Below are 23,569 nucleotides of genomic sequence, written 5' to 3' on the forward strand. Positions count from 1 at the left end.
AGTTAACTCCTAGATATTTCATTTTTTGTAGGGTAATTACAAAAGGAGTTGCTTTCCTGATTTCAGACAAGCTCTTTTCATTGTTGGCATACAGAAAAGCCATTGATTTTTGAGGGTTAATTTTATACCCTGCTACTTTGCCAAAGTATAACATGATACTGCCATTTACCAAAACTTAATCTTATTTCTATATTCTCACAAGAACCACTTTTGGATTGTGTATTATATTAGTTTCTGATAAAAACAATAATCAATATTTCTGGAACTAGCTACTTTCATTGCAATTACATATCATGCCATTCACAGTAAATGAATATTTAAATAATAAGGGAAATAATCTGTTTAGTCAGATTTTTTAATGCCAAGGAAATAGATTCTATTTTTCAGTATCATTGTATACCTGTTCACAAAATAAACACAAAGAAAAACATACAGGAACGATTTGGCAACACAACTCTTTAGAATATATATTTTGCTTCTTTTATATTTCAATAAGTCTTACTCATTAAGCAATACACAATTTGATTTATGCTAAAAAAATTTAAAAAGAAGAACCCTCTTATTTAGACTTTAAACAAATTGATACATAAAATGATGGTAGAAACTTCCTAGTTTGCATTCAAATATCACAGCTTCAATTTTCCTCCAATAAATCAAGTGTTTATTTATAGGTAAAGGTAAATCATTCCTGAATTATCTTAGGAAATCATTGTTTTCACTACATGAAAAATATAAGAACATTTTCTTTTAAAATATGTGATTTCTTTTTTAAATCTGTAGGACATGAGAAGTACAATAGAAGAGTTATAGAATATATATTTCTACAAACACACTATGAAGTGTGATGACCCTGCACACACAGCTCTGCGCTGGACACTCACTGGAACCCTGCACAATGTGACAGTCCCAAACACAAACTCCCAAGATAGCCTAAGATTCTCAATGTAGCAGCAGCAGCTGCAAAGCTCAGAGGACTACAGGGAAACAGACTTGGCTCAGGGGCAAATGTCTTCAGAGTCTTGAGAAAGAGTCATGAGAAGCTTGTCACGAGCACTGGGCAACCCTCATGCAAACACAGGAACAAATACTTGGCCAAAATAACCTGGTAGCCTCTTCTTCCCTCTATATTAAGAGCCTATTTTGAATACATTTTAGTAGGAAGTGGCTGTAAGTTCTCTTTAAATGTCATAGCTAACATCGCTAACAGTGAAGATCTGTCATGACCTCGGGAAGGGAACCTGACATCACTGCTGCTATTTGGCCCACTAAGGGCACTAACTCATGCCTGTTCCGGGCATCTGTCACTCTCCTAGAAGGAGATCATTGTGACCACAGATGAACCAAACATTAGAACTTCAGAATACTGGAAATAAGCAGTGACTGAATGGGAGAAACAGATTTACAAAAATAATAGCTTAGTCTACTATGCTACTTTCAATAACAGACTATACGTAGAAGATCACTAATGAAAAGGATTGAATCTTTCATTATTTACAAGTACAAAAAAATCATATCTTCAAGACATAAAATACATTACACCACCAAAAACATAATATATTTTTCTTGAGCAAAATTCATTTTTATTAATAATTATGTGTATTTACTAAAAATTGTTAATAAATTTAAAAACAAAGACTCAAATTGTTTTCATTGATGAAAAAGGATGAAAGCACAAATCAATAGAAAAAAGAAACCTGAAATTTTTACAAATATAATGGTGGGAAAGCATTACATTTATTTTATTTTTTTTACTGTTATTGTAAAAATGATTTATAGAGGGGTTACAGTTACAAAAGCTAAGTAAAGACTACATTTTTCATACATTGCCTGTATATCTGATTTACAAAGTTGGTCTAAGAAGAAATCAAAAGGCATATTAAAAATATCATGTCAAAAAATACAACTGCTAAAATAAAATATTAAAACTTATGAGTTTCAAAAACATGGAAAGTGTAAAAATTTATAACCATGACTGCATACTTAATATCAGAATTCTCAAAATAAATTTATATTTGGAAAACTTCCTTTAACAAACTCACCTTTGTAATAGCTGAGATTTGTTTCATGCTGCAAGAATCATTAACACCTACAATATCTACAAAAGTTTCAAAAGTTAGCTAGGAGCAAGTGGTTTACACCTGTAATCCTAAACTATCCTGGATGCTGAGATCTGTGGATGGCTTTTCGAAGCCAACCCCAAACTCAGGCAGAAAAAATTGCATGAGAATCTATTTTGGGGACATGGCGGGTAGGGGGAAGGGGTTGTTGGCCTGAGGCCTAAACTGAAGGCCTGGGTGCTGTCCCTGAGCTTTTTTGCTCAAGGGTAGAACACTACCACCTAAACCACAGCTCCATGTCCACTTGTGAGTTCCAGGAACTTTCCTGATCAAGCTAATTTCAAACCACAATCCTCAGATCTCAGTCTTCTGAATAGCTAGGATTACAAGTGACCCACTCTTATCTCCAATAAACAATCAAAAAAGCTGGTAGTGAAGATGTGGCTCAACCTCGAGGGAAAAAGCTAAATTATAGCAGAACATTTTTTGGAAGATATTGGCCTAATTTACAGAGGTAGAGAATATCCATTTAAGAGGGATGATAGGAGTAGAACACAATTTAATATGTGACAATTGACACATGTATGCTTCTGGTAGGGTCTTGTCACAACTAACAGCCCATAAGTGGAGTGAAAATTTTGTATGAACAAAGAATAATGGGAATGTTAAAAGAGGTGACATTGATCAAGATATATCTTGCTGGGTTTTTTGTTGTTGTTTTGGTTTGGTTTTTTGTCGGTCATGGGGCTTGAACTCTGGGCCTGGGCGTTGTCCTTCCCTAAGCTCTTCAGCTCAAGGCGAGCGCTCTACCACTTGAGCTACAGCGCCACTTCCGGTTTTCTGGTGGTTTATGGGAGATAGGAGTCTTACGGTCTCTCCTGCCCGGGCTGGCTTTGAACCGCGATCCTCAGATCTCAGCCTCCTGAGTAGCTAGGATTAGAGGCATGAGCCACCAGCGCCCAGCATGTTGCTGTTTTTGTTTTCTTTTCCTTTTGTTTTGCTTGTATTTGAGAGAGTAAGGGAGGGCACATAAAATGTGGAACAAAGATGAACAAATACAGCAGTCATACACACTGGACACTATGTGGAAAATGAACTGGATAAATGATGAGTGGAGATGGGAGGGAAAGACTGGGAAAGGGTGACAGAAAAGGAAACATGGTTCACAGAGAATTGTACTCATTATTCATTATCTGATTCATGTAACTGTAACCCCTCTATATATCAACTCTACAATAACAATAAAATATTATAAAAAGATATAGTGTATTCTTTAACTGCTTGTTAAATGACAAGTCCTTTGTATAATTACTTAAAGACAATAAAAACAAACAAACAAATATAGTGAAAACAGGGTTTATACCATAGGGGAGGGATATACTCATAACCTTGCCCATGTAATTATAACCCCTCTGTATAGTATTTTCACAATAAAAAAAGAAATAGTTGAAACTAAGAAAAAGAAAAAAATAAAACAAACAAATATAACTATGTAATTGCATAAAATAACCATTTTTTCGTGGCAGAAACAAATATTCTCTTATCCCTAGAAATATTAATTTGATCTTTCAGTGTTCCAGATAAAGATTCATATCTTTCCAACTCTCTGGGTAAACATACCTTGTAACAACACTGGAGAGTTATAGTATGTGTGCACGTATGTGTGTGCAATTTTGTGTGCATACAGGTGTGAAGGGAGACATGGGGAAATGAAGAAAGGTGAGGATGGAAAGAGACACCTCCATGAATCTAAAGAGGGACTGTGTATTTAGGTATGGACACCAGAAGGAGGGGAGAGGACAGGAGATGGCAATAGTGGTATTGTAACTGAAATACAGTATGTAAACGTTATCAGTATAAAAACATCAGAAGTAAATAGCAGGGGAATAAAATATCCAGTGCTAAGTATGAGCAAATAAATTGTATGCATGTATGTATAGAGGTTTAAAAATGAAACGCCTTTAGACAGGTAATATATGCAAAGGGAGATGACAGGAAATGGAAGAAGAAGAGGGAATGAGGATTCATAAAATCTTGTTTCTCTAATCTTACAAGATGCAATTTTACAGTACGACCATTAGATGGCACATCTGACACTGCCCACACAAAGCTCCCTATGAGAAATACTAGAGGGGAAATAAGAGAACTATGTCTGCTGTCACTAGTGACACCCACTGGAACTCTGAACAGAGCAACAGCCCCAAACATAAACTCGCAGTTAAGTAGCTTCTCCTAGCAGGATGGATTTGGGGATGAAAGTCTCTGCCCTTGCTGATTCTGAGACTGGAAGCTTGGCATTGCCTCTATCCCTGCATTCTGTATGGCACCAAAGCTGTCTCTAAAGGAAGGAGTTGTGTCCCCTGTATGTGTCCTTATGGAGAGTGACCTGCAAGAAGGACATGAATGTTAAGAATGCAGATATAACTCTGAAAACTTTACAGGATGGAATAGGAGAAACCCTACGTTTCCTTGGCGCAGGTCGAAATTTTCTTAATGAGACCCAGAAACACAACAAATCAAAGAAAGGTTGGATAAATGGGATTGCATGAAGTTGCAGAGCTTCTGCATGGCAAAGGATATAGCTAGCAAGATCAATAGAAAGCCCACGGATTGGGAGAAGATCTTCACTAGCCATACAACTGACAAGGGTCTCATATCTAAAATATACTTGGAACTCAAAAAATTAAATCCCCAACAACAAATCTTCAAAGAAACAACTGCCTAATAAATAAGTGGACTAAAGAATTAAAGAGAAACTTCACTGAAGAAGAAAGAAGGATGGCCAATAGACACATGAAGAAATGCTCAACCTCCCTAGCCATAAAAGAAATGCAACTCGAAGGATGGCCAATAGACACATGAAGAAATGTTCAGCATCCCTAGCCATAAAAGAAATGCAAATAAAAACAACATTGAGATATCACCTCACTCCAGTTAGAACGGCAAAAATCAAGAACTCTAACAACAACAGATGCTGGAGGGGATGTGGACAGAAAGGAACCTTATTCATTGTTGGTGGGAATGTAAACTTGTTCAACCACTTTGGAAAGCAGTATGGAGGTTCCTCAAAAGACTTCACATAGAACTCCCCTATGACCCAGCAATCCCACTTTGGGGCATTTACCCAAATGTTTACAAACAAGACCACACTAAATCTACCAGCACAACTATGTTTATTGCAGCATTATTTACCATAGCTAAGATATGGAACCAACCCAGATGCCCCTCAGTAGATGAATGGATCAAGAAAATGTGGTATATATACACAATGGAATTCTATGCCTCCATCAGAAAGAATGACATTGCCCCATTTGTTAGGAAATGGAAAAACTTGGAAAAAATTATATTAAGTGAAGTAAGCCAGGCCCAAAGAAACATAGGTTCCATTGTTTCCCTTATTTTTAATATCTAGTATATGTATGAGTCAAGCGGAAAAGGTCAGATAATATGATGTCAGGAAAATGAACCCTTAGATGTGTATTTTAATGTTTTTTTTCTTTCATGCATGTGTTTCTAATGCATTTATAAGATTATCTCTTTGTTGCTTTGTATATCCCTTCCCCACAGTATAACCCCTGCTTTCACTATATTTGATGTCAGTATAACTTGTGGAGGAGATGGGGAAAAACCAGTTGTTTAAGGATACAGGTGGACCTGTTGCAACAATGAGAAGTACAAGTTGTCATGTCCAAAACGAGCTTTACAACGTCGGTGCGGGGGGGGGGGGGGGGGAGAGGAGAAGGATTGGGATGGGGGGAGGGGGGAGGCTGGGAAGGGATGTGAAGGGTAAACAAAGGAGGAGGCTGCAATGCTTGGTAAGAAATGTACACATTATCCTGCCCATGTAATTGTAACTCCTCTGTACAGTATGTTCACAAATAAAATTAAATTAAAACAAAAAAGAAATGCAAATCAAAACAACATTGAGATACCACCTCACCCCAGTTAGAATGGCAAAAATCAAGAACTCTAATAACAACAGATGCTGGAGGAGATGTGGACAGAAGGGAACCTTACTTCATTGTTGGTGGGAATGTAAACTTGTTCAACCACTTTGGAAAGCAGTATGGAGATTCTTCAAAAGTCTTCACACAGAGCTCCCCTATGACCCAGCAATCCCACTTTTGGGCTTTTAACCAAATGTTTACAAACAAGACCACACTAAAGCTACCAGCACAACTATGTTTATTGCAGCATTATTTACCATAGCTAAGATATGGAAACAACCCAGATGCCCCTCAGTAGATGAAAGGATCAAGAAAATGATGTATATATACACAATGGAATTCTATGCCTCCATTAGAAAGAATGACATTGCCCCATTTGTTAGGAAATGGAAAAGCTTGGAAAAAATTATATTAAGTGAAGTAAGCCAGGCCCAAAGAAACATAGGTCCCATAGTTTCCCTTATTTGCAGTATCTAGTATATGTATGAGTCAAGCAGAAAAGGGCAGATAATGTGATGTTAGGAAAATGAACCCTTAGATATGTATTTAAATGTTTTTTTTCTTTCACACATTTGTTTCTAACGCATTTATAAGATTATTTCTTTGTTACTTTGTATGTCCCTCCCCCAGAGTATGATCCCTGCTTTCACTATATTTGATGTCGGTATAATTTATGGGGGAGAAGGGGGAAAATAAATCGTTTAAGGATACAGGTGGACCCATTGCAACAAAGAGAAGTACAAGTTGTCATGTCGAAAAGGAACTTTACAACTTTGGTGCGGGGGGAGGGGAGGATTTGGTTTTGGGGGTGTGGGGAGCCTGGGAAGGGATGTGAAGTGTAAACAAAGGAGGAGGCTGCAATGCTTGATAAGAAATGTGCTCATTATCTTCCACGTGTAATTGTAACCCCTCTGTACAGTCTGTTCACAATAAAAAAAGAATGCAGTCATAACATGCAGGTCAGAAAGGTGAGGGAAGGAGGGGAGACCCTGCAGATATGCAGCCCTGAAGGGATCATATGCAGTCACCATGTCCAGTTGTGGGAGGGGAGAGGGAGCTGCAGTATCACTGCTGTCCCCATCAGGTTCCCAGAGCCCTCTGCAATGAGCAGGTAAGGACACAGATTTAGTCCTGAGCTTCATGATACTCAGTCTTAGAGTGAGTAAGGGCTACATGGTGACACGCACTGAGAATTTTCTCAGTGTCAAAATTAAAAAATGATGATGTATACAATTAAAATCATGTTTATTAATGTATTAATTTAACAGGTGATTTACTACATATAAATAATACATGTATAACTTCTGCATTAATTTGTGGTGTGTTCCTCTATGTTCTGATAAGAAGGGCTCCAGTGGATTTAAGGCTCTGTCCTGAGGGCCCTGCTGACTTTCCACATTATCCCAGCCCCTCAGAATCAGTGAGAAAAGCCCTGGATCATCCTTTCACATAGTCAGCCCTGCTCTGAAGGCTGGGTCTCTCAGGCTTTCACCTTAGTCCCAGATGTCATTCAGGTTCATAGCCCAGACTATAAGCACTTTCCTTTCTTGGATGTATTATCTTCTTCCAGAAAGCTTCGTGAAAATGTCTGCTGGTTTTCCCCTCCAGCGAGGTCTTCAGCCTCATCTCCCAGTCAGATAGCTCCATCTGTCATAACCCATGGCCATGTATGCCTGCCCACAACTCTGATTTGAGGCTAGTATTCGAACTCTTCCATATATTCCAGTACCTGAAGTCTGTGTGGACTTGAAGTTCACAAGCTACATGTCCACACTTGCTGAAGTGAGCCCTGGAGCATGGATCATGGAAATTTAATGTGTTATCCTCAGAGCCTGGTTTCTTTTAACCATATAAGAGTAGAGGCTCTCAGGATCTCTCTTCCTCATCCAGTTAATATGTCCCCTATAATGTACTAGATAGTCTTCACATCTACAAAATAGCTAGCTGCCTTCTCCTTGTTTTCTTTAGTATCAGCTTTGTCCCAAAGTGCATAGGAGAGAGAGCAAATCTCCCCCAGACAAAGACAGTAGGAGATATACAGTGACCATATGATATGATTGGAAGTAAAATTTCAGAGGAGTGGCAACCTTGTAGACAGGATTATACATTATTGTCAAAAGAGGAAAGAAAAGCAGTGTAGAAAAATTCTTGAAACAGTTATGCTAGCATGTACTGCAGTGAGCACTAATGTTTAAGAAGGTGGAGGTGATGAAATAACTACTCTCGTGGCATTCTTGTAATGAATGGTTTTGAAGAGGCATCAAGTGGCCTATGGTTTGCCCATGGGCTACCACAGCAGAGCAGTGTTATCTTTATGCATCACTGTCTTGGGTTTGTTAACTTCTATGAGAGTACTCTGCTCATCATTTCCAGTTCTGACATTCTGCCCAATGGGATGAAGTCAGTCCACATGCTAATCTCCATGTGGTGAACACACCTTCATGTCACTCTAGCTTCACTGTCTGTGGTCACTTGTCCTTGATTCTCTATGTTGAAGACGTTCTCTCCACACTGTATAGATCTACTTCCTGTCCCCAACTTTGGCCTTGTTGCATTGTATCCATTCTGTATCTGGATCACACAGACTAAACACAGTAAACACTGCTTTCTTGTTGGTCACTGGTAGCTCATGCCTATAATGTTACACAAGAGGCTGAGATCTGAGGATTGTGGTTTGAACCAAACATTGGTTATAAGAGTCTATGAGACTCTTTTTTAAAGTTTTACTGTCAAGGTGAGATACAGAGGGGTTACAATTATATACAAAAAGTAGGAAGTGCATTTCTTGTGATAATCTTATTTCCAATTAAACACCAAAAGCCTGGAAATGAAGCTGTGGATTATGTTCTTTGAGAGCAAAAGCTTAGGGATTGACTTCAATCCCCAGGCAGAGCACACAAAATATTGTTTTATTTATGACCTAAATGATGTTGGTTTAGAGGACACTCCCGCTTCTGAGAAGGCAGTATTTCCAGTAATTAAGAAAGAATACACACATATCCTCAAAAGCTTAGTAAATATCTGGCACAGAAATGCATAATGCACACAAAACTAGATGAGGAGACATGTCTTTTCCTAAGCATTAAGGGGAAATGTCTCATGTGAACTATCATTGAGGGAGGCAATGCTTAAGTTTAAGAGCATTCAGAATAGAAGGAGGGCAGCCATTCATAAAAAGTGCCCAGGGCACCAATGCAAAGGCCAATGGACAGTCCATAAAACTCAGAGAGCATTTTACTTTATTGCATATATTTTATTTTATCTTCCATTAAACATTTTGAAATCTATTCCTCCCCAGCTGCTCACCAGGGCTTACAAGCCAAGCCGGCTCCAAAGGCACCTAGAACACCTGGCCCATAGCAGGTTTTTAAAAGTCAGTTAATATAGCTTTTGATTTTTGGAAAGATTTTGTAAAGAGAAAAATAGTCATTAAAATTTTAAGATGGTTTATTGCCAAAATATAATTGTATATGAAGTATAATATGATGTTTAGGTATGTTCACATATTTTACAATGACTTAAGCAGCGTAATTAACACGTTTGTTAATTACATTAAACATTGATTTCTTGTAGTCAAAGATTTTCTTGTTCAGTTAATCAAACCTTTTAGTAAAAATGTTATTTCAAGTGACATGTTAACATTTTTTGTACTTTCTTTTCTAAAAATACTTTACAGAGGGGTTGAAGTTTCAGGAGCTAGGTAATGAGTACATTTCCTATGGAGCATTGTTGCCTCCTCCTTTGTTTTTCCCCTACCATCCCTTCCCTCCCACTTCCACAACTACTCCCCACACACCGCAGTCCCCCAAAGTTGTAAATTTTGTTTTTAACATAGTGTCTTGTATATCTCAGTATTACAATGGGTCAAGCTGTATCCCTATTTAAGCATTTTCTTTTTTCCCCTACAGAAATTACAGAAGAGTATATAGAAGATGCAAGGCTAATACAAAATAGCTTGTGAAAAAGATTTTTGAAAAATAATATTATATGTTAGTCACTAAAATTTATAAAACAATTACTGATTACCACAGTATAATCTAATTTGAAGTACAATATAATTTTTGCATTTGCACACATTGTGCAATGATCTAAAGGAGTTAATTAACAAGTTAGTTTACCACTTTAAATTTTTATTTTTTTAATTTAATTTTATTTTATATGTGAACATACTATACTGAGGGGTTACAATTACATTGGCAGGATAATGCATACATTTCTTACCAAGCATTGCAGCCTCCTCCTTTGTTTACACTTCACATCCCTTCCCAGCCTCCCCCCTCCCCCCAATCCCAATCCTTCTCCTTCCCCCCCCCTTCCCCCCCTCCCGCACTCATTTTGGACATGACAACTTGTACTTCTCATTGTTGAAACAGGTCCACCTGTATCCTTAAACAACTGGTTTTTCCCCATCTCTTCCACAAGTTATACTGACATCAAATATAGTGAAAGCAGGGGTTATACTGGGGGGAGGGACATACAAAGCAACAAAAAATAATCTTACAGGATTCTTCACACCCCTCCCAAAAAAATAATAAAAAAAAACAAAACCGAAGAACTTTTTTTCTTCTTTTCTTCTTCTTTTCTTTCTTTTTTTTTGGTTTGATTTGCATTTCTTTTATGGCTAGGGATGTTGAACATTTCTTCATGTGTCTATTGGCCATCCTTCTTTCTTCTTCAGAGAAGTTTCTCTTTAAGTCTTTCGCCCACTTATTTATTGGGCAGTTGTTTCTTTTAGGATTTGTTGTTGGGAGGTTTAATTTTTTGAGTTCCAAGTATATTTTAGATATGAGACCCTTGTCCGTTGTATGGCTAGTAAAGATCTTCTCCCAATCCTTGGACTTTCTATTGATCTTGCTAGCTATGTCATTTGCCCTGCAAAAGCTCTGCAACTTTATGCAATCCCATTTGTCCAACCTTTCTTTGATTTGTTGTGTTTCCGGGTCTCTATTCAAAAAATTTCGGCCTGAGCCAAGAAGACCTAGGGTTTCTCCTATTCCATCCTGTATTGTTTTCAGAGTGTCTACTTTGACTTCAAGGTGTTTGATCCATTTGGAGTTGATTCTGGTGCAGGGTGATATATAAGGATCTAGCTTTAGTTGTCTACATGTAGATAACCAATTTTTCCAGCACCATTTACTGAAGAGGTTGTCTTTCTTCCATTCTATTGTTTTAGCTCCCTTATCGAAGATTAGATGGCTATAGGTCTGTAGGTTCATTTCTGGGTTTTCAATTCTATTCCATTGGTCCTGAGGTCTGTTCTTATGCCAATACCAAGCTGTTTTGATTATTATGGCTTTATAGTAGAGTTTGAAATTTGGTATTGATATTTCTCCAGCAGTGTTCTTTCCATAGAGGAGCGTTTTTGCTATTCGGGGTCTTTTATTGTTCCATATGAATTTTTGGATTGCCTCTTCTATTTCCTTGAAGAATGAGGTTGGAATTTTGATAGGTATTGCGTTGAATTTGTAGATAGCCTTGGGAAGTATTGCCATTTTCACGATGTTAATCTTTCCAATCCAGGAGCATGGGAGGCTTTGCCATTTTTTTAGTTCTGTGTTGATCTCCTTTTTCAAGATTTTAAAGTTTTCATCATAGAGGTCCTTCACTTCTTTAGTTAAGTTAATTCCTAGGTATTTTATTTTTTGTGGGGCTATTAAAAATGGAGTTGCTTTTCTAACTTCAGCCACACTTTTCTCATTGTTGGCATACAGAAAAGCCATTGATTTTTGGGGGTTAATTTTATACCCTGCTACTTTGCCAAAGTTTTGAATCAGCTTGAGTAATTTGGCAGTGGAGTCTATGGGATTCTTTAAATATAAGATCATGTCATCTGCAAAGAGGGAGAGTTTTATTTCTTCTTTCCCTATTTGGATCCCCTTTATGTCTGCATCTTGTCTTATTGCTGTAGCTAGGCATTCTAATACTAGATTTAAGAGAAGTGGAGAGAGTAGGCATCCTTGTCTTGTTCCTGAGTTAAGAGGAAATGGCTTTAGTTTTTCACCATTGAGTATAATGCTGGCTATAGGTTTGTCATATACAGCCTTTATTGTATTGAGGAATGTTCCATGGATTCCTAATTTTTCCAAAACCTTCATCATGAAGGGGTGTTGGATCTTGTTGAATGATTTTTCTGCATCTATTGAGGTAACCATGTGGTTCTTATTCTTTCTCCTGTTGATGTGATGAATAATATTAATTGATTTGCATATATTGAACCAGCTTTGCATCCCTGAAATGAATCCTGTTTGATCGTGGTGTATGATTTTTTGGATGAATTGTTGATGTCGACTGGCCAAATTTTTGTTGAGAAGTTTTGCATCAATATTCATCAAAGAAATGGATCTATATTTCTCTTTCTCTGATGAGTCCCTGCCTGGTTTTGGGATGAGGGTTATGATGGCTTCATAGAATGTGTTCGGTAGTGAGCTTTCTCTTTCAATTTCATTGAAGAGTTGGAGGAGTATTGGTGTGAGCTCTGCTTTGAAGGCCTTGTAAAATTCCGCTGTAAAAACCATCTGGTCCTGGACTTTTCTTAGCTGGGAGGTCTCTTATTGCTGTTTCTATTTCAGTGCTTGATTTGGGCCTGTTAAGATAGTTTAACTCATCTTGGTTTAGTTTTGGCATGTCAATATTTGCTAGGAAAAGGTCCATTTCTGTCAAGTTCTCAAACTTATTAGCATAAAGTTTTGAGAAGTATTCCCTTATAGTGTTCTGAATCTTGGTTGTTTCCGTGGTGATGTTTCCATTCTCATCTCTGAGTTTATTAATTTGGGTGTGTTCTCTTCTTTTTCTGATAAGATTTGCTAAGGGTCTGTCAATTTTGTTAATTTTTTTGAAGAACCAACTCTTTGTTTTGTTGATTCTTTCTATAGTTTTTTTTGGATTCTAATTCATTTAATTCTGATTTAATTTTGATTATTTCTTTCTGTCTACAGGATTGGGGTTTATCTTGCTGCTCTTTTTCAAGGAGGTTTAGATGTGTCATTAAATTGTTAGTTTCAGATCTCTCCAATTTGTTGATGTAGGAGCTCAGAGCTATAAACTTGCCTCTGAGTACTGCCTTTGCTGTGTCCCAGAGGAGCAGTAATTTGTGTGTTCATTTTTGTTGAATAGCATGAACATTTGAATTTCCTTTCTAATCTCTTCCATGACCCACTCATGATTCAGCAGTGTGTTGTTCAGCCTCCATGTGATGCCAGACTTTCTCTGGTGGCTTTTGGTGTTGAGTTCGAATTTTATTCCCTCGTGGTCAGAGAGGATGCAAGGTATAAATTCAATGTTTCTGAATATGGACAAGTTTGCTTTGTGGCCCAAAATGTGGTCTATTTTACAAAACGTTCCGTGTGCTGCTGAGAAAAACGTGAATTCTGATGCTGCTGGGTGAAATGTTCGGTAGATGTCTGTTAAGTCTAGTTGATCATGCAGCTGTTTAGATCTGCGGTTTCTCTGTTGAGTTTTTGCCGAGTTGATCTATCTAGTGGGGAGAGTGGTGTGTTAAAATCCCCAACAATTAATGTCTTTGGATCTATGTGGGATTTGAGGGCAAGTCGTGTGTCTTTGATAAATTTGGGTGCTCCATTGTTTGGCGAATAGATATTTAGAATTGTAATATCCTCCTGAAGGAGAGATCCTTTAATTAGTATGTAGCGACCTTCTTTATCTCTTCTCACGAATTTTAATTTGAAGTCTATTTTATCTGATATTAGGATTGCAACTCCCGCCTGTTTATGGGGGCCGTTTGCTTGGTAGATTTTGTTCCAGCCTTTAACATTGAAAATGTGTTTGTTTTTACGGGCAAGATGTGACTCCTGCAGGCAGCAGATAGAAGGCTCTTGTTTTTAATCCAACTAGACAGTCTATGTCGCTTAATTGGAGAGTTCAGTCCGTTTAAGTTAAGAGATAGGACTGAGAGGTATTTGGGAGTTCCTGCCATGTTATCCACCTTCTTGGGGGCTGCGAAAACTGGGTTCTTCCTATGGTTTTGGATTCTCAGTTTGGGTGCAGTTTCTTGGCCTTTGTTGCGGTCTTGTTGGTTTTCTATGTGTAGGACATCTTTAAGAATCTTTTGTAGGGCTGGTTTGGTGGAGATGTATTGTTTCAATTTTTCTTTGCTATGGAAGGTTTTTATTTGGCCTTTAGATATGAAGGAGAGTTTAGCTGGATACAGTATTCTTGGTTGATAGTTGTTTGTTTTTAGGGCATGGCATACAACATTCCAGGCTCTTCTTGCTTTGATTGTCTCTGCTGAGAAATCTTAGGTGATTCTAATTCGTTTTCCTTTATAGGTGATTAACCTTTTCTCCTTGACAGCTTTAAGGATCTTTTCCTTGGTCTGAGTTGATCCTGTGTGGATTATAATGTGACAGTGGGATGTCCTTTTCTGGTCTGGTCTATTTGGGGTTCTAAAAGCTTCTTGTATCTGAATAGGCCTATCTTTTTGTGTGTTTGGGAAGTTCTCTGCTAGGATCCTGTTAAACAAATTTCCTAGACATCAACTTCTGTTTCTGTTTCTAGGTGCTCCTCTACACTCATTATCCTTAGGTTAGGCCTTCTGATGGTGTCTTCCAGGTGTTGGATAGATCTATCATATTTCTTGGACTTGTCTTGGATGGTTGTATGTTCTTTCTCTATAATATCTAGGCTGTCTTCAATCCCTGAGATTCGATCTTCTGCATGGTCTAACCTGCTGTCAAGACTCTCTGCTTTGTTTTTTTATCTCTTTTCCTTCTAATTGGTCAGTTTTGATAGCTTCAAGTTCTTGGTTGAAGCTCTGTTTTAGGTCTTGTATGAATTTCTTTACTTCCTTAATTTGGTGTTCAGTGTTTGTTCTCAAATCACTTAGTTGATTGGTTATGTTTACTTTGGACTCCCATTCCTTCTGTTGGGTTCCATTCAGCATTCCCTTTGTGGTCTCCCTGACTTCCTTCAGCTCTTTGTTAATGGATTCCATGAATGCCTTTAGTGATCTTTGTGTATTCTCTACCTGGTCTCTCAATTCCTGTATTACTCTTTGATTAACTTCCTCCCGTTTGTGGGATTCCTGTAGTTCTATTTCCTCCCATACGTGGGATTCCTACAGTTCTCTTTGAGTGTTCTCAGCCTGCTCACGCCATTCCTCCCTTTCTCTTTGAGTATTCTCAAGTTGTTCATGCAAATCCTGTATCAGTTTTTGAGTAGCTTCCTCACGCTTATGATATTCAGCTTTTGGGATGCCTCCTCTCTCTCCCTTTCACGCTCATACAGAGTCCTTTGTAAGTTGTCAAACTTCTCATTTATCATGTTTGCCAGCAGTGTTTGTAGAGCTATTTGGGAACTCTCCTCTGGATTATTCATTATCTGTTCTGACCCCTGACTATCAAGATAGGGAATTGAGATACCCGGATTTGCCATTTTTCTTGTGTTTTTCCGGCTTACTCTGCCCATTTGAGATGAAAATAGCACCAGTTTTGTGCTAGAACACTATCTTAAGGCAACCATCAATCAAAGTTTGCATTTGTATAGTCAATAGTCTACAGATACAATCTAGTTCAACAGATACATCTATTCAACATCAAACAAGTATATGCTAATGGGCTTCGAATCGCAGAGAAGAATTTGGAAAACCAGAAATTATTAGGGTTAGGGAGAGATGTGGGTAAAAAATAGGAATAGATTGGTGTGGGGAGGCACAGGGAGAGTTAACTATTTCCTAATCCCAATGCAGGAACTAAGTTGGCTAGGATGCAAGTAGAGAGGGAGAGAAAAAGAAGAAAGGGAAAGGGAAGTGAAAAGATACCAGAAAAAAATAGAAACGTAAAAATTAATATTATTATGGAGATTAAAAGACCATCTATTTAGAGAGGAATGTGAGTATATTAAGAGAAGGGAAGGGACATAGAGAAGTGAAAAACTTAAAAAAATGATTAAAATATTATATAGGTATAAAGAGGTAGTACTGATATTAAGGAATTTAAGTCTCAGAGGTTTTGAATTGAGTAATAAATTTGTGGATTAAGTGTGTACACAATGGGGGATAAGGTCTACTAGTTAACTACCTGTTTATCTGAGGATGTGCAGGACAAGAGTTAAGTCACATAAAGAAGGTCCAATGAGAGGAAAAGGTGAAAAGGATAAGAAAGGGAGAAAAAAAGATCAGAAGTTCAGTAGAGCTAGACAAAAACAAAAAGATCGTTAAGAAAGAAAAAGAGAAAGAAGACAAGAAAAGAAAGGAGAACGCACATTCACGTATTCCTAAAATAAAAATTATAAGATGAAAAAAAAGTTACTGGAAAACAATCTTTTTTTCAAAAAAGGCAAAAATTAAAGATTAATAAAATTTTAGAAAAGGAAAAAAATTATATATATATATACAGTACCAAAAATAAAAAAGAAAAGAAGAAGAAGAAGAAAAAAAAAAGTTCTTTGATTTTTTTTTTAATTTTTTTGGGAGGGGTGGGAAGAATCCTGTATCTCCCTTTTGTCTGTAACCAGCCTCTTGTTGGAGTCTCTGGTCAGCTTGAGGTCCTGTGGCTTGATTGGTTTTTTAAGTCAGTTTGTTCAAACTGGCAGAAAAATGCTCTGCTTTACCCAAGATTTTGAGATCCCCCTCCCAGATTAGTTCAATGGGAGGGTGATCTGCTTTGAGAATCACAAAAGAGGGGGATGCAGTGGTGAGGCTAGGTTCTGGGTAGAGTTGAAGCCTTTCAACAATCAGTAGCTTTTCCCTGGTGCTATTTTGTGAAAAAACTCACAGAGCCCAGCCTGGAGCCATTCTCAGGGTTTCTGTTTTTCAATTGATTGTTGAGGCTGCTAGAGGGAGGGGCAGCATCTAGCTCTGGTTACCCAGTGAGGAAAGCCACTCCAATGGCTGTGGTGCCTGAGCTGGGTGACTTTTCCCTGGATGGAGCTGAGTCTGGCAGGTCACTTCACCGTTAAGTTCTTGTGACCTGCTAAATGACTCGTTTTATTCCAAGGCCTGAGTTGGAGCTGGCAGCTCCTCCGAGCTTTGTCGGTATCCAAGATGGAGATCACCGGTGCCTGGAGGGGGGGAGGGGTGGCCTTCCCTCCTCTGCTCCCTGAGAAGGAGTGAGGACGTCGGGCTTCTACTCACGCTGAGTCTTGGATCCTGGGTTGTCTCTGGTCTGCAAACTGCAGGATGAAGATGTCCGCTCCTTGTCGGTTCTTTCTGGTGTTGAGTAGAATCCGCTCGCCTGCTGCATCTGGCTCCTTCATCCCAGACTCTCTGTGTGAGCGCTCAGGTATGGCCCTGGCTGGGGTCTCTGCCACGACCCTGCCGCCGCCGCCATGGCGGCTGCTGGCAATCGCTCAGATGTGTCTTCTTGCCTTTGCTTTCCCTCTCTTTTCTAACTCTCTGTCCTGTGATGGCACACTTGGTGTGTTTCTCTGGCTTAGGTCTGTTCACTGGAACTCTAAAACTGCTTTCTATGCGAGAGCTTGTTCAGATTCCAGCTTCTCCTCCACCATCTTCCCGGAACACCCACCACTTTAAATATTTATTATTTTTGTGTAGTCAACTTTTTTCTTCAGGAACTAAGATCATTATAACAACTTATTTCTACTCATGTCTCAACAATACATCTAAAATTGCAATCTATCAGAAAATTTATCTTTTTCATGCTGAATATCACATAATTTATTATTAATTCTCAATGACACTGTCAGACTACTTTTGGAAGTCTAATGTAATTATGAATTTGTTATTAACTTAAAAAACATAAAGACAAAATAACAAAAATTTTGTACCTCCATTTTGGAAGGTTTGGATCTAACATTTTTTGCTTGATCTTCTAAAAATAAAATACTCTTATTATTTTTCATTTCTTATTGTTATTATATAGGTGATGTACAAAGTGATTACAGTTACATAAGACAGGTAATAAATACATTAATTTTTGAACAGTGTTACCCCTTCCCCCATTTTCTCCCTTTCCTTCCTCCTAATCTTTGTCCCAAAAGTTTTATAGTTCATTTTCAACAATGTCTAGTGAGTATTACTGTTGCATTTGTTGACCATTTGTCCCAACATTCCTATGGCATCTCTTACTCTCTTCAAAATAAAACAAAACAAAATTTATATACAAGACAAAGGGTACAGAAAAGAAAAGCAGCCAGAAAGGAGAAAAAAAACGCAAAAAACAAAAGAAATAAATATACAGATGAGTTACAATCACATGGGCAAGGTAATGAGTACATTTCTTTTTTTTTTTTTTATTGTGAAAATACTGTACAGAGGGGTTACAATTACATGGACAAGATAATGTGTACATTTCTTATCAAGCATTGCAGCCTCCTCCTTTGTTTACCCTTCACATCCCTTCCCAGCAATCCCCTGCCCCCCCTCCCAATCCCCCTCACAACCAACCCCCCCACCCCCGCACCAAAGTTGTAAATTTCGTTTTTGACATGACAATTTGTACTTCTCATTGTTGCATCGGGTCCACCTATATCCTTAAAGAACTGGTTTTTCCCCATCTCCTCCACAAATTATACCGAAACCAAATATAGTGAAAGCAGGGGATATATTGTGGGGGAGGGACATACAAAGCTACAAAGAAATATTCTTATAAATGAGTTAGAAACAAATGCATGAAAAAAAAAACATTTAAATACATATCTAAGGGTTCATTTTCCTAACATCACATTATCTGCCCTTTCCTGCTTGATTCATACATATACTAGATATTGCAAATAAGGGAAACCATGTGACCTATGTTTCTTTGGGCGTGGCTTACTTCACTGAATATAATTTTTTCCAAGCCTTTCCATTTCCTATCAAATGGGGAAATGTCATTCTTTCTGATGGAGGCATAGAATTCCATTGTGTATATATACATCATTTTCTTGATCCTTTCATCTGCTGAGGGGCATCTGGGTTGGTTCCATATCTTAACTGTGGTATATAATGCTGCAATAAACATAGTTGTGCTAGTAGCTTTAGTGTGGTCTTGTTTGTAAACATTTGGGTAAATGCCCAAAAGTGGAATTGCTGGGTCATAGGGGAGGTCTTTGTGAAGTCTTTTCAGGAATCTCCATAATGCTTTCCAAAGTGGTTGAAAAAGTTTACACTCCCAACAAAAATGCATTAAGGTTCCCTTCTGTCCACATCCTCTCCAACATCTGTTGTTGTTAGAGTTCTTGATTATAGCCATTCTAACTGGGGTGAGGTGGTATCTCAATGTTGTTTTGAATTGCATTTCTTTTATGGCTAGGGAGGTTGAACATTTCTTCATATATCTATTGGCCATCCTTCTTTCTTCTTCAGAGAAATTTCTCTTCAATTCTTTAGCCCACTTATTTATTGGGCAGTTGTTTCTTTGAGGATTTGTTTTTGGGGGATTTAATTTTTTGAGTTCCAAGTGTATTTTAGATATGAGACCCTTGTCCATTCAATGGCTAGTGAAGATCTTCTCCCAATCCATGGGCTTTCCATTGATCTTGCTTACTATGTCCTTTGCCATGCAGAAGTTCTGCAACTTCATGCAATCCCATTTATCCAACCTTTCTTTAATTTGATGTGTTTCCTGGTCTCTATTAAGAAAATTGCGGCCTGAGCCAAGGAGGGCTAGGGTTTCTCCTATTCCATCCTGTAATGTTTTCATAGTGTCTGCTTTGACTCTGAGGTCTTTGATCCATTTGGAGTTGATTCTGTTGCAGGGTGATATATAAGGATCTAGCTTTAGTTTTCTACAAGTAGTTAACCAATATTGCTAGCACCATTGACTGAAGAGGTTGTCTTTCTTCCATTCTATTATTTTAACTCCCTTATTGAAGATTAGTTGGCTATATGTCTGTAGGTTCATTTCTGGGTTTTCAATTCTATTCCATTGGTCCTGAGGTCTGTTCTTATGCCAGTACCAAGCTGTTTTGCTTACTATGGCTTTACAGTAGATTTTGAAATTTGGTATTGATATTCCTCCAGTAGCGTCTCCGTTGAGGAGCGTTTTCGCTATTCAGGGTTTTTTATTGTTCCATATGAATTTTTGGATTGCCTCTTCTATTTCCTTGAAGAATGAGGTTGGAATTTTGATAGGTATCGCATTGAATTTGTAGCCTTGGGAAGTATTGCCATTTTCATGATGTTAATCTTTCCAATCCAGGAGCATGGGAGGTTTTGCCATTTTCTAAGTTCTGTTTTGATTTCCTTTTTCAAGATTTTAAAGTTTTCATCATAGAGGTCCTTCACTTCTTTGGTTCACTTAATTCCTGGTTATTTTATTTTTTGAGGGGCTATTAAAAATGGAGTTACTTTCCTAATTTCAGCCACACTTTTCTCATTGTTGGCATACAGAAAAGCCATTGATTTTTGGGGGTTAATTTTATACCCTGCTACTTTGCCAAAGTTTTGAATCAGCTTGAGTAATTTGGCAGTGGAGTCTATGGGATTCTTTAAATATAAGATCATGTCATCTGCAAAGAGGGAGAGTTTTATTTCTTCTTTCCCTATTTGGATCCCCTTTATGTCTGCATCTTGTCTTATTGCTGTAGCTAGGCATTCTAATACTAGATTGAAGAGAAGTGGAGAGAATGGACATCCTTGTCTTGTTCCTGAGTTAAGAGGAAATGGCTTTAGTTTTTCACGATTAAATATAATCCTGGCTGTAGGTTTGTCATATACAGTTTTTATCGTATTGAGGAATGTTCCATGGATTCCTAATTTTTCCAAAACCTTCATCATAAAGGAGTGTTGGATCTTGTTGAATGCTTTTTCTGCATCTATTGAGATAACCATGTGGTTCTTATTCTTGCTCCTGTTGATGTGATGAATAATATTAATTGATTTGCATATATTGAACCAGCTTTGCATCCCTGAAATGAATCCTGTTTGATCGTGGTGTATGATTTTTTTGGATGAATTGTTGAAGTCGGTTGGCCAAAATTTTGTTGGGAAGTTTTGCATAAATGTTCATCAAAGAAATGGGTCTATAGTTCTCTTTCTTTGATGAGTCCCTGCCTGGTTTTGGGATGAGGGTTATGATGGCTTCATAGAATGTGTTCTGTAATGAACTTTCTCTTTCAATTTATGAGTACATTTCTCATCAAGCCTTGTTGCCTCCTCCTTTGTTTCCCCTTCTGATCATTTCCCATCTACCCATACCACTCCCTGTCCCCCTGAAGTTCCCCAACCAACCCCACACACACCGGCCAAAGTTGTAAAGTTTGTTTTTCACCATAATGTCTTGTACATTTCATTTTTGTGATGGGTCCACCTGCTTCCCTATTTTCCCCTTAACTTCCACAAATTATATCAACATCAAATACAGTGAAAACAGGGGTTATGCCATGGTGGGGGGGCATACAAAGCAACAAAGAAATCATCATATAAGTATGTTAGAAACAACCACAAGAAAGAAAAAAAAAACATTTGAATCCTACCTTATGGTTCATTTCACCTAACATCAACTTATCTGACAATTTCTGCTTGTCTCAGACATATACTAGTTATTGCAAATAAAGGAAACCATTGGACCTATGCTTCTTTGAGCCTGGCTTACTTCACTTAATATAATTTTTTCCAAGTCTTTACATTCTTTCTGATGGAGGCATAGAATTCCATTGTGTATGTAACCACATTTTCTTGATACATTCATCTTTTGAGGGGCATCTGGGTTGGTTCCATATGTTAGCTATGGTAAATAATGTTGCAATAAACATAATTGTGCTGGTAGCTTTATTATAGTCTTGTTTGTGATCATTTGAGTAAATGCCCAAAAGTGGCATTGCTCGGTCATAGGAGAGCTCTATGTGGAATCTTTTGAGAAACCTCCATACTACTTTCCAAAGTGGTTGAACAAGTTTTTACTCCCAACAACAGAGCATTAATGTTCCCATCTGTCCACATCCCCTCCATCATCTGTTGTTATTAGAGTTCTTGCCTCTTCAGTAAATGGTGCTGTTAAAATTGCTTAATCACTTGTAGACAACCAAGGCTAGATCCTTATATATCACCCTGCAACAAAGCAACTCCAAATGGATAAAAGACCTCAAAGTCAAAGCAGACACCCTAAAAACATTACAGAATGGAATCAGAGAAACCCTAGTTCTCCTGGGTACAGGCCGAAATTTTCTTAAAAGAGACCCAGAAACACAACAAATCAAAGAAAGTTTGGACAAATAAGACTGCACAAAACTGAAGAGCTTCTCCATGGCAAAGGACATAGCTAGCAAGATCAATAGAAAGCCCACTGATTGGGAGAAGATCTTCACTAGCAATGCAATGGATTAGGGTCTCATATCTAAAATATACTTAGAACTTGAAAAATTAAATCCCCCAACAACAAATTCTCAAAGAAACAACTGCCCAAGAAATAAGAGGGCTAAAGACTTAAAGAGAAGGTTCTCTGAAGAGGAAAGAAGGATGGCCCATAGACTGTTCCTTTTTCTTTTCTTACACTGTTGCACCCACCTGGCTATTTGCATATTACTCCCTAAGGAGGACCTTCGTTTCTAAGTCTGAAATAAAGGCTCAGCTATGATCTTGCCTTGACCTGACTAGACTCCTCATTCCACTCCTAAAAATGAAGTCCTTGTCTCAGTTCCTATGTCTGTTAATGCTCTGGATCTCTGGTAAGGGCAAAGGGAAGTGAGGAATCGTTGAGGGTGGGAGGTGAGCTCTCATTGACAAGTGGTAATTTATCCATGTGTTAGATGTTCATGGTAGGGCAATGAGGTTTAGGTCTGAGAAAGTGAGAAACAGTCCAGAAAGAGCAAGAACCTGTGCTTGAGTGGAGACTCTGCTAGGTGGGAATACTGCTCTACTCCTAGAGACACTTTTGTGCTGCAAGAATATTACTTTTTATACTTAGTATTTTAAATTAAAAATTAAATCATGAATATGAATAAGAGGAAACATATATCTAAATAAAAGTAATTCATGCATGGCTCTCTATTTTTAAATATAACCTTGCTCTCTCTGCCTTATTCTAATTCCAGGATCCAGTGGAGATGTTGTGATGACCCAGACTCCAAGGTCCTTGCCTGTCACCCTGGGAGAGCCAGCCTCCATTTCCTGCAGGTCTAGTCAGAGCCTTCTGCATAGCAATGGAAACACCTATTTGCATTGGTTCCTACAGAAACCAGGCCAGTCTCCACATCGCCTGATCTATTTAGTTTCCAAACGAGATTCTGGGGTCCCAGACAGATTCAGTGGCAGTGGGTCAGGCACAGATTTCACACTGACAATCAGCAGGGTGGAGGCTGAAGATGTTGGACTTTATTACTGTTTACAAGGGACACATACTCCTCCCACAGTGATACAGCCTTGAACAAAAACCTGCCATCTGGCTGGGTCAGCTGCCCTCATGGCTGGCTGGTCTGGGGAGCAGCCCAGCAGATTGTGTGAGTCTGCCTAGGAGGAAGATATTGAGGTCACTCTGAGTAGAGGTGAAGAGTTTATGACAATACAACAAAATGCATTCTATAACAACCAGGAGAATAATTACCTGAATATAAAGACCAGATGAACCATTAGGTATTTATTGAAAATTCAATTTTCTCTTCAGTAATATTATAGCCAACCTTTACTCTAAAAACCAAGTGTCTTCTGTGATGATTATTCTCTTTGTGATG

The 23,569-nt window shown here is 38.1% G+C and overlaps 1 gene segment (V, D, J or C); it reads left to right on the top strand.

Annotated features, from left to right (window-relative positions):
- Nucleotides 1-2,241: 2,241 nt before the first annotated feature.
- On the top strand, nucleotides 2,242-23,265 carry LOC138804370 (immunoglobulin kappa variable 2-30-like). The segment is given in 2 exon segments: nucleotides 2,242-2,248; nucleotides 22,934-23,265. Coding segments are annotated over 2 exon segments (339 nt in total).
- The last annotated feature ends 304 nt before the right edge of the window (nucleotides 23,266-23,569 follow it).

This window comes from Dipodomys merriami, unplaced genomic scaffold, assembly GCF_024711535.1.
Source record: "Dipodomys merriami isolate MVZ:Mamm:240054 unplaced genomic scaffold, mDipMer1.0.p SCAF_36, whole genome shotgun sequence".
Taxonomy (NCBI): domain Eukaryota; kingdom Metazoa; phylum Chordata; class Mammalia; order Rodentia; family Heteromyidae; genus Dipodomys; species Dipodomys merriami.